The sequence below is a fragment of the Bombus terrestris genome, chromosome 9, assembly GCF_910591885.1.
Source record: "Bombus terrestris chromosome 9, iyBomTerr1.2, whole genome shotgun sequence".
NCBI classification, from domain to species: domain Eukaryota; kingdom Metazoa; phylum Arthropoda; class Insecta; order Hymenoptera; family Apidae; genus Bombus; species Bombus terrestris.
In genome coordinates this window covers 12,275,886-12,290,655 of record NC_063277.1, presented here as the reverse complement: position 1 = coordinate 12,290,655, position 14,770 = coordinate 12,275,886, and the positions used below count along the sequence as shown (strand labels likewise).

At 35.0% G+C, this 14,770-nt stretch overlaps 1 protein-coding gene across 2 annotated transcripts in view; it reads right to left on the bottom strand.

Moving 5' to 3' along the window:
- LOC100647267 overlaps positions 1-14,770 on the bottom strand; it is a 166,460-nt gene that overhangs the window by 39,527 nt on the left and 112,163 nt on the right. For both annotated transcript variants that reach the window (XM_012311732.3, XM_048408870.1), the window contains exons 18-19: positions 3,946-4,051; positions 1,223-2,984 (exon numbers count right to left, since the gene is read on the bottom strand). In XM_012311732.3, the coding sequence (XP_012167122.2) occupies positions 1,223-2,984; positions 3,946-4,051 (1,868 nt within the window). The remainder of the gene's footprint in view (positions 1-1,222; positions 2,985-3,945; positions 4,052-14,770) is intronic.

Sequence of the window (14,770 nt, the reverse complement as noted above, 5' to 3'; positions counted from 1 at the left end):
ATCATATTTCGTTAACTGTCTTAAATTAAATTTTGTTAGTTGTATTTCAACTGTTCTGACGTTTTTCAGTCGCATATATGCATTTCGCTTGTTTCAGGATTTCTTTTAATTCTTCAATGAATTTGTATTTAATGGAATAAATTATAATCAAGAAATTACAAAATATCACAGAACAATTTGAAAAATAAAAGAGACGAAAGACAACGAGCTAGCTATTGTGAGAATACCGAGATATCGAACGTAGTTAACGAAAATAATTAATTCGCAGGCCTGTTTTAACCGCTCACGATCGATTGGCGAAGGAAAACAGGAACAAACGAAAAAAAAAAAAAAGGTAAAACAGAGAAAGGGGTGGCGGCTATAGAATTTTCGGGTCGCGAAACACTGTGTGGTATTCTACACGACCTAGATTTTCAACCAATTGTGCGCATTTCGCGGGATTCCTACGGTCACTCGCGTAATCCATTCGACTGGCTGCACGGAAAATAACATTGTATACATTAATCGACGTTCGAAGCCTTTTTCAGGATGCCATGAATCGTGGAGAGAACTTTCGGTTGGCGAGATCACCGCCGGTAATTAGCTTCGTGCAATTATTTATTATCTCTTTCCATCAGAAACGGATAGACGACTTGGAAAAATAAACTGAAAAGGTGTATTCCCAAAGGAGTAGATATTCGTCAATTTAGAAGTCAGTATATGAATAGAAATCAGTCGTATATTATGCAATTGATTATTTCCAGCACTAACCGGTTAATTCTATTAATGGAAAGCTTCTACGAAAGCTTTTAAGAATTTGATAAAAGTAGTTTGACGACTGTGATTATAACTAACTAGATCTGGTATTGATTTTTAGATTTCAGGATTTAAGCTCATAAAACGGCACGTAAAAGTATTTGCACACTTATGGTAAAAAATTTTTATACGTATACTGTGTTATATGAAACGTTGAAATTTATATCGGCACATATGCGATGAGATTGATATATTAGTAAAATTTGACATCCATCCGGAGAAATATATTTATTGTAAACATTATGTTTAGTAGAAAATTAATATTAACACGAATAAGACAGCTTATGTCCCATAAATGTCCTAACTATTTCTCAGTCTTGCATTCTCGAACATTCGCTGCTTAAACAAACACGTTGAAATATAAAACATTTCTCCATAATTAAAAAAAAAAAAAAAGGAAGAAACTTTCAATTTCTTGTTCACTTACCTCCTAATTATCTTCTCCACGCCAAAATCCACCAAACTATCTCGATCGTCGTCCACGTTCCTCCTCCTCTCGATAGCCGCATTTTCCAACAAAATCGTCAGTTCGGGTTGATCCGGTTGTGCCAATGTACCAATCATAAATCCATCACGTTCTTTCAACTTCGTCACTTTGAAACCCGGCCTTTTTGAACCTTCGCTCCTTGTCCTGTTCAATCTTCTGTCCTTGTCTCCATCCACCATTTCCTCTTCGTCCCCAACTTCAGACACTTTCGACAGGTCCAACAAAATTTCCGTTTTGATGTTTCTCTCAGAAATTTTATTCTCCTCGCTGCTCTCGGCCAAAGCGTTCTCAGACGTGGACTTGGCCAGACTGATCAGCTGTAGATGCGACGTGTTCACAGTTTCCGGCGATGGAACCCTTCCCGTCCTCACTCTCACCGAGTCAGAGACCACAGCCACTTCCGGCGGCGAATGTATTTCAATTTTCATCGCTTCGTCCACCCTGTTCGCGGCTGCTTCCTCAGCAGTGATTATTCTAGCCTTTACCAACTGAACCTCCGGAAGAATTCCATCTATCTGTTCACTGGTATCCTCGAAGAATATCTCTTCGACGTTTTCCTGTATCCTAACCTCTTTCTTCGTGTCGTCCAACAGAGATTCCCTGGAAGATTCTCTGGAAAACGCTCTGGGTTTCTTTCTCATTGAACTTCGACGTTTAGTGGCTGGTACCTCTGCCTCAGGACTCGTCACGGATGGTTTAATCTCTTTGACACCTGCTGCTGGTTTCTCAGGTGTCGCCACTGTCACTTTAATCGACGCGGAGATCTGTTTCTCCGACTCGATAGAGGATGGAGTCTTTACTTGCTCTTCAGGTCTTCTTATACTCTTCGTTCTTATTAATAGCTCGTCTTTCGAGGTTTCAGGTTGAACTTCCTGGGCCTCTATAATACTGGATGGACGCGTGATTCGTTGTTCTCTGTAATCACCAGGTGCCTGGACGTCGGTCTCAGGTTCACTGATCGGGATCACCTCCGAGTAAGTGAGCACACTGTGCTTCGTTAAAAATTCTGTCACTCGTTCTATACATTCTTGCTCTCTGAGACTTTTCCTTTCTTCTCTTGATCTGATCACCGCTCCCTCCATGTCTTTTCGCCTTCTGGGCTCGTCTACTTCGGTTCTAGAAACATCCGAAACAGGTTCCTCCACTTCGTCTATTTTTCTTCTGGAAGATCTTCGATCTTGTTCTTTCCTCTTGAAAACTTTCTTCTTCGCTCCTCTTTCACCTACGTCTGTTTTGCTTAACGTGTCTCTGGACGTGGACAGTCGTTCTTGCGAGTCCATTCGTCTCAAGGTCCTTCTTCTTTCAGCGTCTGCACGTCTTTCTGTGGCGGTCGATGGCTGAGCTGCGCTCTCAGGCACTTTTTGACACGGTTCTTCCTGTTCTATCACTGGCTCTCGTTTTAACTTCACTTTCGGTGTTGCCTTCTCCACGCCGGTCGTTATTTCCTGATTGTACTTTATGGCTAGCTTCTTGCTGAGTGGCGTGGCGCTGCTGTCAATGATGATCACGTCTTTTTCGTCTAACGGACTCGTTGGTTTGAAATCGTGGACGTCGACTTCGATGGTTTTTAGAGGTTTTTTTAGTTGGCCAGGTTTCGGAGGATGTTTTGTTGGACTGCAGGTAGGTGTGATGGGCGATGCATCCTTCCAGTGATCTTCTTCCTCTTCGGATTCCGGTTTGTCCATTGACAGTTCTGTTACTCCTGCAGGGTGAAAATAATAATGATTACAGTGGTTTCTTTTGCGACGAAACGGTGTTTGGGGATTTTTTGAAGACTCTTCGTTACGTTTAGTTCCTGGGAAAGAGTTAAGTTTTAAAAGCTCATTTGGATAAAATGAAAATCTTTTATTCTTCTCAGTAAAATTTTCAATGATCTTTCAGGCAAAATGTAAATGAGAATTTTGTAAAAATTCATTGCTGTTTATGCTCAATCTTCATAGGAGTTGAAGTTGCGAAAATTATTTCTATATGTAATAATTTGTTCTAGCAAATTAATATGTGGAATATTCCGTTGCAAGTGAATGAGAATTTTTTTTGAAGAGGCTCCTTGGTAGTTGTGCTTCAGTTTTATGACAATTTAGATAATATATTTTCCTTTCTTTAACAAATTGCGAAATTAACAGCAATAAAGTTGGACAGTTTGCATAGAAATGTTAGTTTCCTTTCTTTGTGAAATAAAAATATTTCGACATGAACAAGTTTCGAATAATTATTCTGCCATTAGTAATTGTTCATATTATCATGTACGAGTGTCAATGATGATCTTTTTAATTATGTTATGAGCTGTACTCGTAACTTACTGTCGACTATTATCGCAAACGTATTCTTCAGATCATCCAACTTGTTTCTCGAAACTCAGTGAATCAAAACTGACTGATTTGAACTAGTATTGCGCAACTACTATCACAGATCTTTACCATTGACACGTATAATGCATCTAACCAAACAAAAATTAGATAAGATATTTACACTTGACTCGCTTTCACGCGCCAAGAGATTCTGTACACAATATTGACACACACACAGTGATCAATATAATGGAAACCTTAAGGAAACCTTCATCTAACGGTTGATCGTTCTTCGTCATCGCGTACTTCCAAAAATATGAAAAATTCCTCAGAAAAAAAGAAAAAAAGAAAAAAGTCGATCGACATGAAGAATACCTGATCTGGAGGAGAGGAAGTCCTCGAGCTCGGCTGCGTGATTTGTCGTTTCGCTTTCGTTGGGGAAGCTTTTGCTGCGTCTTACGGGGCAAATCGGTGGCACCCTCTGCCGTAGGATCGGCCATCGGGACATACAAAAGAACCGAGAAAATAATCAGACAATTAATGCCATCGTCAGTGTCTATCGACAAATGGTCCTCTATTGTCGCGGATATAAAACAGTGGAAGAAAACGCGCGGGAGATCAGAGAAGCGGTTCCAGACAAAATGCTACTTCGAGAATGGAATACAAATACAGTTTAGCTAGCTCGAAACACGTGGTCATTTTGTGGGTGAAACGAGAGAGAAGTTTGGAGTTAGAGCTGCTGCCAATGATTAATTTCAAAGTCGATTTGATTAAGTTTGGAGAGTTGGTTAAACCGATGACACGTAAAGAAAGTGGAAAGATCAAAGTGATGATAGTTCATTAAATGAGATTGATCTTTCTTTGGTATTTCCTTATTTTTTATATTTGATATTTTTCTGATTTATCAGATTATCGAGTCTTTATGGGGATAATTATTTTACTAACTTGTAATCAGTTAATTTATCGTATACAAGGTAAAACTAACTCAATTATGTTCTAGTTTTCTTGAATGTTCTGATTTTCGTCTACAATTATACGTTTATATATATGTTTTAATTTCTTTTTTTATTTTGTTACATAATTATCATGTATGTGCGGTTCTCGACATTACAAAATACAAACAAAACGTGTCAACGTTCGTCGCAGAAACATTCGAAAGTACAGAAAATTCAGTGAATTAGAAAAGTGTACGGAGCATTCAGTAGAAGCGGACCGTCTCTGGTCAGACACGGTACGATAATAGCATCTCCATCAATTGATTGTTTAATTTATTATCTTACGATGATGTTGTACACTATTGGAAATTAATATACGATCATTGGCAGCATCGGAAGACGAAAGCAGAGAACACGAAGTCAGTGGAGCAGTAGATCTGGAAGTTATTATACAGACAGTCTTGGATATTTACGCAGTGTGAAGAGAGTCAGAACAAAGCGCAATTTGAAAACATTTATGGAAAAATTTCTAACTACTATGTACATTGCTATTTTCACTACGCTATTTTTTCAACCCCCCCACATTTTTTCAAAATTTAGATAAGCAATCAAAATGATTTATTATTTCTTACTTTTTTAATCAAACAATTTCTTTATGGTTTCGAGGAAGCAATGCTCACAAATAATATTCCAGAATTACACCAGAAATATCTTTCTCGAAATTTACAAGGCAATAAATAATCTCTTGATAATATTTCGTTGGGAAAAAAGGATATTTCAAATTTAATAAAATAAGCTCACTGTTCCAATAGTTTGTTAAAAATGCCTAACTATTCGACGTACCACGTCGTTCTGTTATCATTGCGTAGTTTCAGAAATATTTAAAATTCCTTAAAAAAATAAGCAAAGTATTGAAAAAAAAGAATTAATGGAAAATAATTTTTCCAAAGCTCGAATATACATTTCTGAAATTTCGATATTTCATATGAGAAAAAAAGGAAAGAATATTCTTCGATCACGCTATAGTACGTGATACATAGGCAACGCTACATTATCGGTGCTGGCGTTCACAATATATGCTGCAAATGTTATTATGTAGTACCCATTACTTGATAACTAGCGTATATACTGACAGCGTGCTGAAATTAACAAATATGGTACACGCTTCTATCAGTGCTTGTTCCTTCAACGATGGTCAATTAATACAACATCTCGATTATTCAAGCACTGATTAACAGAATATCCGATTACTCGATACGCTAAAATATAAGATAACCAAATACAAATGTACGTTTCCTGGGGAACTTTGAATAATTCGTTGCTCCTGTTTTTTATTCAACAGCTGCAGAATAATTAAGTGGGAAACGCCTAAATAATCGGGAAGTTGAAATAATAAACTTAAAGTATAGTACAATAGCAAAGTTGAAATAGTAAATTGAAGTGCCGTAAGTGGATATATTCAATGGAAACGAAAAGCGCGTTTCCCAATTAATTTACTCATTTTGTTTTCCAATTCAGTTAATCATTAGTTCGAATAATCGAGTTTTCCACGACCACGGTTTTTTCTTTTTTCTTTTACCGTTTGGGAAAAAATGTTCAGTCTTCCGGCCGACGTTACAGCTAGGAAGATATTTAAAAGAAATATTATAAAATATATTAATGAAATAGAAGAAAAAGTCGTATCCACGCGACTACTTCAAAGTCAACATTGGTGTAAAATAAATTTCTTGAATCTTCGTGAAACTAGAGCTGCAACGCTGGCAAAACAAATGCTTTTTTCCCAAAGGATATCGGTTAATACTACCACTTTGAGATTGATCGAATCTTCGACCAATATTTGTCCACGTAAGAAGAAAATTCTTTCTCGATCAAGTACGACTGTTGATCAAACAGAACAAACACTTTGGGGCACGATTACTTAAGAAAGGAGATAGAAAATGTTGAAAGCAGCACGACATTTTATGTACAAACTGTACAATATACTTCGAGTCGAAGTACCCTTCGTTTTCAACCCTTTGCAAAATTGAATAATAAAATTATGACAAGTGAAAGCACATTGTCTTTTATCTGGTTTCGAGATCAAATACATATTTCTGCTAGCTTCAGGAGTATTTCAGAAACATTAACTGCCATAGGTAGATAGGAAATATTTATGCGAATTCATATTTTTGCGAGTGGAATTGAAATAATTGAACGTAGATAGAAAATTGATGCACGAAACACAACGAATGCTATGTTTGGGAACTTTCTGTATCTTTTAGATTCCGTGTGAATTCTACGCATTTTTACATCTTCCAATTTCCTACAAATAGGCTTAAAAACCCCCGTAAGATCGATTATTAACTTTTTACAAAGCTTATCTACTAATTTCAATCGGTGAATGTTTCTTAAATCGAAACGTATCGAATTAGGAATAGAAATTAGCAGGTAGATTTCGTTATTCGCTTCAGAAGTTATAAGTGATATATTAAAATTCAATGTAACATTGATCAGAATGAAACAAAGGGTTGAAGAAACGATTGAAAAGGTTTTCAGTGAGAAGAGAGCAGGTTCAAAGGTGTGTTGCCTACTTAAATGACACTGTATCTCTCGATAACAATTTGTTCGTGGCGTTCTGTCTTCGTGGAAGTCGCCATTTCGTTAGGAAAGACAAAATAAAGTTTCTCTTTATTAATCCCTTGTCTTATAACTCGTTTAAATACGAAAATCGTTAAGATACTATAGGAATGTACGATCTAACGATTATTTCAATTTGTAAGTTGCAGAGAAATTAGAAATTGAAACGAAAATTTATTTTCCACTATAGTGTATCGCGAACATAATACGAATATTTTAAGACAAAGGATTACACATGAACTGGTAACTCGTTCGATTATGTTCCTCACCTTTTTATTTGTGTGCTTCCTATATCAGTTAATTTATGAGATTCCACGAATTATTTTCTATAATTTTTTTACATAATTTGTGCTATATATTGTAGTATAGTGTAGTATCGTGGACAGATTGCCTGGGAGATATCGGGTGTGTGTTGTCAGCGTTGTCAAGGAGTGTTGTCAGCGTTGTCAAGAAGTGTTGTCAGCGTATTTAAAAGAGAACCATTGTAACGAGAGTAATTAGTGAGGAGTAGTGACCGTGTAAACATAGATTGACGGAGTATCAAACCATATTGTAACAATCGTACCGTTATCAAACCTATTAGCGCTATGCCATTTCCTACATATATTTTATGTAATTGTAAATTATAAAATAAAGTTCACACCAACGCACGCGGACGATCTTATAAATTTTCACGGAGAAACCAAAGGCTGCACCTGGTTTGGAGCGCCATAAAAATGTAAAAAGGGCTTAAAAATCTAAATCGAAGGTAGAATTGAAGGAATCGATAAAAGTATTTCGTTTGGTAATTTTGCTTTATTTTTTATTGAAGTTTCTTCGTTTTCGTTTCGGTTAGAGCATAAAAAAACTTAGTTACGCTTAAAACATGGCCTTCGATGTGAAAAATATTATGATCAATTATTTCATGAAATAATTGAATTTTAAACGCGATATTGTATATAAAAATAAATAGATGATAAAAATTCATGCTCTTTTTCGGAACACGTCATTCGATGTTTCAAAATAAAAAAAAAAGGAAATAAATAATTGACAGTAGCGTATAAAAAATTGCCTATTCGTATCTTGAACAAGAAACAAAAATAAGACACATACATGCACTTGCAATTCAAATGGTTTCCAGAATCGACCGAATACATAAATTAAAAAAATTGGACAGTTCCGAAGAAATGAATTGTACAAAATGTCAAAGTTCTATCGTTTCTCCGAATGTCGAAATGTCGTTTATATTTCGCCACGTTTTTACTAACAAAACATAATACTGCGGCGTTTCCCAGATAAACCGAAGCGCCAGGAAAATACCGATATATTTTAACAAATACAAAATTACGGAAAAGTCTGAACGCCTATCCTTAAAAAAAAAAAAAAAAAAAAAAAAACAGAAACAACATTCGCTACAAAATCCCGGGTATTTCGAATTTAAACTTGCAAACGCGTCAATCCACGAAGAATCAAACACGAGAGAATTTTAAATATCACCAAATTTCTGCTCACTGAAATGTCGACGAGAAACATTTTATTGAAAAACTCGAACGATTCGACACCGAACGCGTCTCAACAATAAAAAAAAAAAAAAAAAAAAAAAAAGAAAGAACAGAACAAAAATTACGAACGTGACGAAGATATAACAAAGACCATCGATCGCGAGGGAGGAAGGAACTTGAAGGGTTTGCACGAAGAACAACGTAAAAGCAAAGGAAAAAAACAGCCATGTATAATGTTACATCGTGATTGGTCATTGCTCTCCGATATGAATATCATTGTTATTATTAAAACGATCATTAGACGAGCACATTGTATATATATATATATATATATATGTAATAATAATTAGATACTATATATAAATACTATATATAGTATGTCATTAATTAATCTTTTTTTCTGTCTTTCTTTTTCATTTCGTTTGTTCTTTAATTTCAGTTTCGTTCGTTCTTTGGTCAGGTTAACTTGCGGCAATTTGATCGAACTTCGCAACTTCCTAAACGGTTCCGGTCTGGACGTTTAAGCATTGTCCTGAAAATGAAAAATGAAATAGCCGAATTAGTAGCGGGAACGCGTGCCAGTTGCGCGCGAAAACAGTTATTCAAAATATGAGAGAGAAAGAAAAAAAGAAAGAGAAGGTAGTTAAAGGATATGATGGATCTAGCTGCGTCGCGGATCGATACTGTACGCCATTCCACGCGAGCATTCCTTTTAATTTCGAACACAGCAATAAGCGACTCGACGTATAGAAATATTACAGGGTGATTTATAGACGTACAACGATTCTTTTCTAGATGGATTCATGAAAGAATTGGTAGTTTCTGTTGCTTTCTTCTTTTTCACCAAAAATAGGAATAATTTTGCCAACGATAAACGTCAGTTTTTAGAAAGAAACAGACATGAATTGTAGATTTTAACGAGTACGTTTTTTAGATTCTATGTAGTGAGCCACGAAATGAGGATAAAGAACAACGTTAGAAGATTGGTGCTTATGTAACAGAAGGCGCATTTAATCTGATAGATATTAAATTAAATACGATTTAAATTTGATTTACATAATTCAATTTAAATTTAAATTCGGCTACTTTGATATAATTGGAATTTAAATTGAATACCACACGTAATGATGTGTTTTCGTTTAATCTTGTGAAAATGAAATCCGAAGATTCAGGATTTATCGCGAAATAACGATAACATAATATTATTTAGTTTGCATGCAAACTTTTACGTCATCGTGTGTATCCAGTGAAGAATATTTTTTGACCAATAAAATACAAAATTACGACTAATTATTCACCTGGGACGGTTTTAGAAATCACCCTGTATGAACATCTTTCGCGCAATTTAGGTAGCGGAAACGGCGAATAGATCTATTTAAACGGAAGAAGAATAGCATTTGATGCAAATTTTGACGAAATTCAACCCTGAACTGGAAACATCGGACGCAATTCTCTGATGATATTAACATACTAATAAAAAGAAGAATGTAACGCTTTGGTATATACAAACATAGAACAAAATATCCACATGTGCATCTGAAGGAAAAATTTATAAATGACAAGTATTTTAAACACACATTCGTATTGTTTCAGACAGAACGAATTATTTTACTATTCATTATTAATAAACATTCAAAACATTCTGTATCGATTATTCGTTATGTTATTAAATTACGAATAAATTAGAATTAAAAAATCGTTAATAAGATAAATGAATGATATAACAATTACCTTCCGAGGTAAAGTAACAGAGACTGAACTCTTCGACAAAAACTACTTTAATATGCGATAAATATCACGACTATGAAGATCTAAAAATGCACACGGAAATTCGAAACATTTTAACGACTCCAATGAACAATTTCCAAGTCTAATTTAATTCTTAGAAAATATAAAATATCTGACGTCGCCCCATTTCTTCAGTTAAGGGTTGAAAATCGCCACAAAGTGAGAATTCGTCCGTCTATTTAAATTCTAACTTCTAATTCATCTAAAATAATTGAAGTAAAAAAAAAAAAAAAAGAGAAAAGAAACTAAAAACGAAAAGAAAATTTCTGAACAGCTACAGTGTTATATTCTTCCTCTATAGTAAACGATTCATGCTTGTGTAAGTATAACAGATGCTGCAGCAAAGAGCACAGAGTGGATGTACGTATCTCGACAAGGCAAACCTTTCTCATTTATTTCTTTTAGTTTTCCACCGTAGAATCGACCTTAACAACATAAAAAGTAATCTCGAAAGAATCGTGCAACTGCAATTCGGATCGATTTTCATGGAAATTTTGCCTTGTGTAAGATCGAGGATCGGACTGGCGAAGGGAAAGTTTCGAAAGTTTCTTAACAAGCATCGAATCGATTGTTGAAATGCGCTTCTGCCATTTAAACGTCGTATTCTAGGTACCTTCGGCGACGAAGAAACGATTCCTGATGAATTTAATTGATCTAAGGAAGTTTTAAATTTAAGAGAAGCGATTCGATGATCACAAGCGAGAAAAATGAACGAATTTCTGAAGATTACGAAACTTCGAAACTTCCTTCGTTCTGTCTATGCCACATTTAACTTGAATTTTTATGTTCTCCTTTTGTTCGTTCTTTTCTTCTTATCCTCCTATTCCGTTTTTATCTTTTCCTTTAAATATATCGTTGATCGTGTCGATGCAGGGATGCAAATGATAAAGCTGGATAATTTCTTGTTTTTAAATATGTACGAACAGAGAGAAGGATCATGTGCTCGCTGTAATAGCAACGATTGCGACGATGATACTGGTCTAATGTTTTAACGATTCGTTGAAATGCGTTCGAAAGTTGATATTAATATCATGAAATTATCTTGGGAAAATATATTATGAGATCGAATAGGGAAACGCATACTTCTTTGACAAAAGAAAACACGAGGAAACTTTTTACTGTCTTAGTCAGGTTGCGGTAAATAATTTTTGAAATTCGAGAAAATCATAGATAAATATAAACGAGAAACATTGTGAGTACGCACAGACTTTTCAAGTACAACTAAAATAATTATTACGAGCTATTAATATATTTCTGAGTTTTTTTATTTTAAAGCAATTCTTATTTGATGTACGCAAATTAAATATATATCTTGAGGGAATTTTTATAAATTTCTTTATTTATTCTTTAGCCGATGGTAAACTATTTTTTCACAAATCTCGCTAAATCTCTACTAATATCTAATCTCAAATTTTCACCTGCAATATTACCACTTTTAATCAATCTAGCTCTACTACTCTCGTCCAAAAACAGGCCGCAAAGGGCTGAGTTCATCAAAGACCAGTAACCATCATGAAATGATCCCACGTTCCCTCGTTTTGCTGGATATTCCCAACGCGAGCCAATCGAAACTACCGCACTGACACGACCACGTGATAATGCGGCCTACACACACTGAAATATTTTATAATGCAAAAGCATCCTGACCTACATGATGCAGCTAACAATGTGTGCACTATATGCATAGCATATTATCCTCGGTAGATTGCAGATATTTATGGAAATACACGTTTTGGCAGACAGAACTAAAGAAATGGAAGCTAAGTAGAGATTTGCTTCATTTTCCAAATGTCACACTTCTTTAATTTATTCTTAATTACTTTCCTTTATAATTATACAGGGTGGTTGGTAATTTGTGGTACAAGCGGAAAGGGGGTGATTCTACACGAAAAAAGAAGTCGAAAATATAGAATAAATATTTTTCGTTTGAGGCTTTGTTTTCGAGAAAATCGACTTTGTAGTATCGACAATGATCTACAGTGAAATCCGTTATAACGAGACGTGATAAAGTGCACGCGTACCGAGCGAAAATTCACAGTCGATTTTCTCGAAAACAAAGCTTCAAACGAAAAATTTTTACTCTATATTTTCGACCTCTTTTTTCGCATAGAATCACCCCTTTTCCGCTTGTACCACCAGTTACCAACCACCCTGTATATTCTACTTCGGATAGTTTCTTTTTGTATACTGTATGTATTTTGCGCGTTTTGGCAATGAATTTATTAATTAATAAGATGTATTTATGAATGCATAAAAATACGCAGTTCAAACATTCTTTATTCTTCGTTTGAAAACTTCTACGCAAGATTATGAGGATAACTATGAAGATACGTGCATCGTTTCACTGTGTGTAGGCCTTGATTAACCCTGCTACATATTTGGAATTATTTAAAACTCAGTCGTGTCTTCTTATCGTTAAAAATTCTTTTATTAGCGTACACGATTTTTGCTAAGTTTACGCAGTCTCGATTTTGCTTAAAAACTTTGTTTAACCTCTTACCTTATAACATGTTCTATGATGATTTACTTTCAATATATCCTAATCAATAATCGATAGATACAAGGATCATCGAAGTGTCGTATCTGTACGATATCTTAACTCTAATGATTTTATAAATGTCATAAATTGAAATTACATTTAAGATAAAATTTAAGATAAAATAATCCTTGTTTCTGGTTATCTTTTTAAGTCCAATCGCGAGTGTAGCTCGATGTTATAAGGCAAAGGGGCTACAGCCATTTGTCTCGTTTTACTCAGAACGTTCGTTGCAACAAGAAAACAGTCGTGACATAAAAATCCAAAGACAGTAGCGGGGTTAATTGTCAAATGAAAATGACAATGACGATGGTAACACAGATGATTAAATACCAACGAATGACTATCGCGTGCCTTCGAGACTCAATTCATTGTACGATGCCCGCGTGTACACACGTATATATCGTACGTACACGTGCATACTTCGAAGCGATCCAAGTAACAGGAAGAACAAAAAAAAAAAGAAAAATAAAGAGAGAAAAAGGAGAAAATAGTGGAAACTAGAAAAAGAAAAAAAAACAAAGAATAAGGGCAAGTATAAGGGAGCCTGCGAGGAGTAACTCGATACAATCGTATACAGCGTATCACGTGAGATTTATGGACAGATATCCAACATCGAAGGAAAAAAAGGCTTAGTATGTCGCGTACTATGATTCAAATTTACTATATTTGGCTCGATATATTAGGTTAGTCGAGAAGAGTGTAATACGTCCAGGAGAACTGTATCCCCTGTGTCTAATGGTAACACGTGTCGATCCCCGGACAACGAGGACAGTCTGCTGATAATAGTGAAGAAAGGTGCCAGTGAGTAGTTAGACAGTAGTGGAATGCTCTAATAGATTTCTATGAAAAAAAAGCGAGAATAGGTGAGAACAGGAATTGTTGCATACCAGCGATGATCGATCGTACGCTCGAGGATCGAACTGAGAAGGGGTGAAGGCGATTTTTCATGGGGAGAATTTATAGTGTTACCTTCATTCAGGGCTCCGTACGCTTTCTGAATTTCCGTGTAATTTTGTCTTTTTTTTAAATTTTTGGCTTCCTTTCTTTGTTACGTGGTAACTTATGATTGCTATTATTTTGGAAATTGTTGACTTTTTCATGGTTAATAGAAGTTATTATTTGTTGTCTATTTTGCTAGTAATGATTCATTTTCTATGAATTTTGCGTGATTCTGATAAAGGAGATTATAGTTATTATTAATGTTGCATGAATTACATATAGCACTTGAAACAAAGTATTATGGTATATTATTAATACTTGTATTTTGTTAATTTTTACCTTAAAAAAGCGATGTTATTTATTAATATTTTTCACGAATTATCTATGTTTCACATATTCTATTACCAACATTTCGTATGAGTTTAATATTATTATTGTTACGACAGTAATTTCATTTACCTCCAAAAGGGAACACTGTCTGCCATTAATGTTTCTGCTTATTCCCAAAACGATACTTGCACTCGTCGTTAATATTTCACGAAATCTCTGTATGCCTTCCATAAAGGGATGCCATTAATTTTCATTTGATCATTAATTCTACCTACCCTTAACCGGAAATGCCATTTACTGTTAATACTCTACCATCTCTAGAAACCAACAGGGATTGCCTGAGAAGGGAGGGTAACACCATAAAAGCTCTGCTCGTACGTGTGTGGAAAGAAAGAGAAAAACAACCACGATACTACTTGTAATATTAGCAAATTAACAAGTTGCAAATTGTAGATTGTGCTAAACATCTTGTTTAATCATTATGCTACAAGAGAATTTATTAACATTAACATCTTGTAACTTGTGATTTGATGAATATCGCTAATAATAGCTATATATAATTAACTATACCT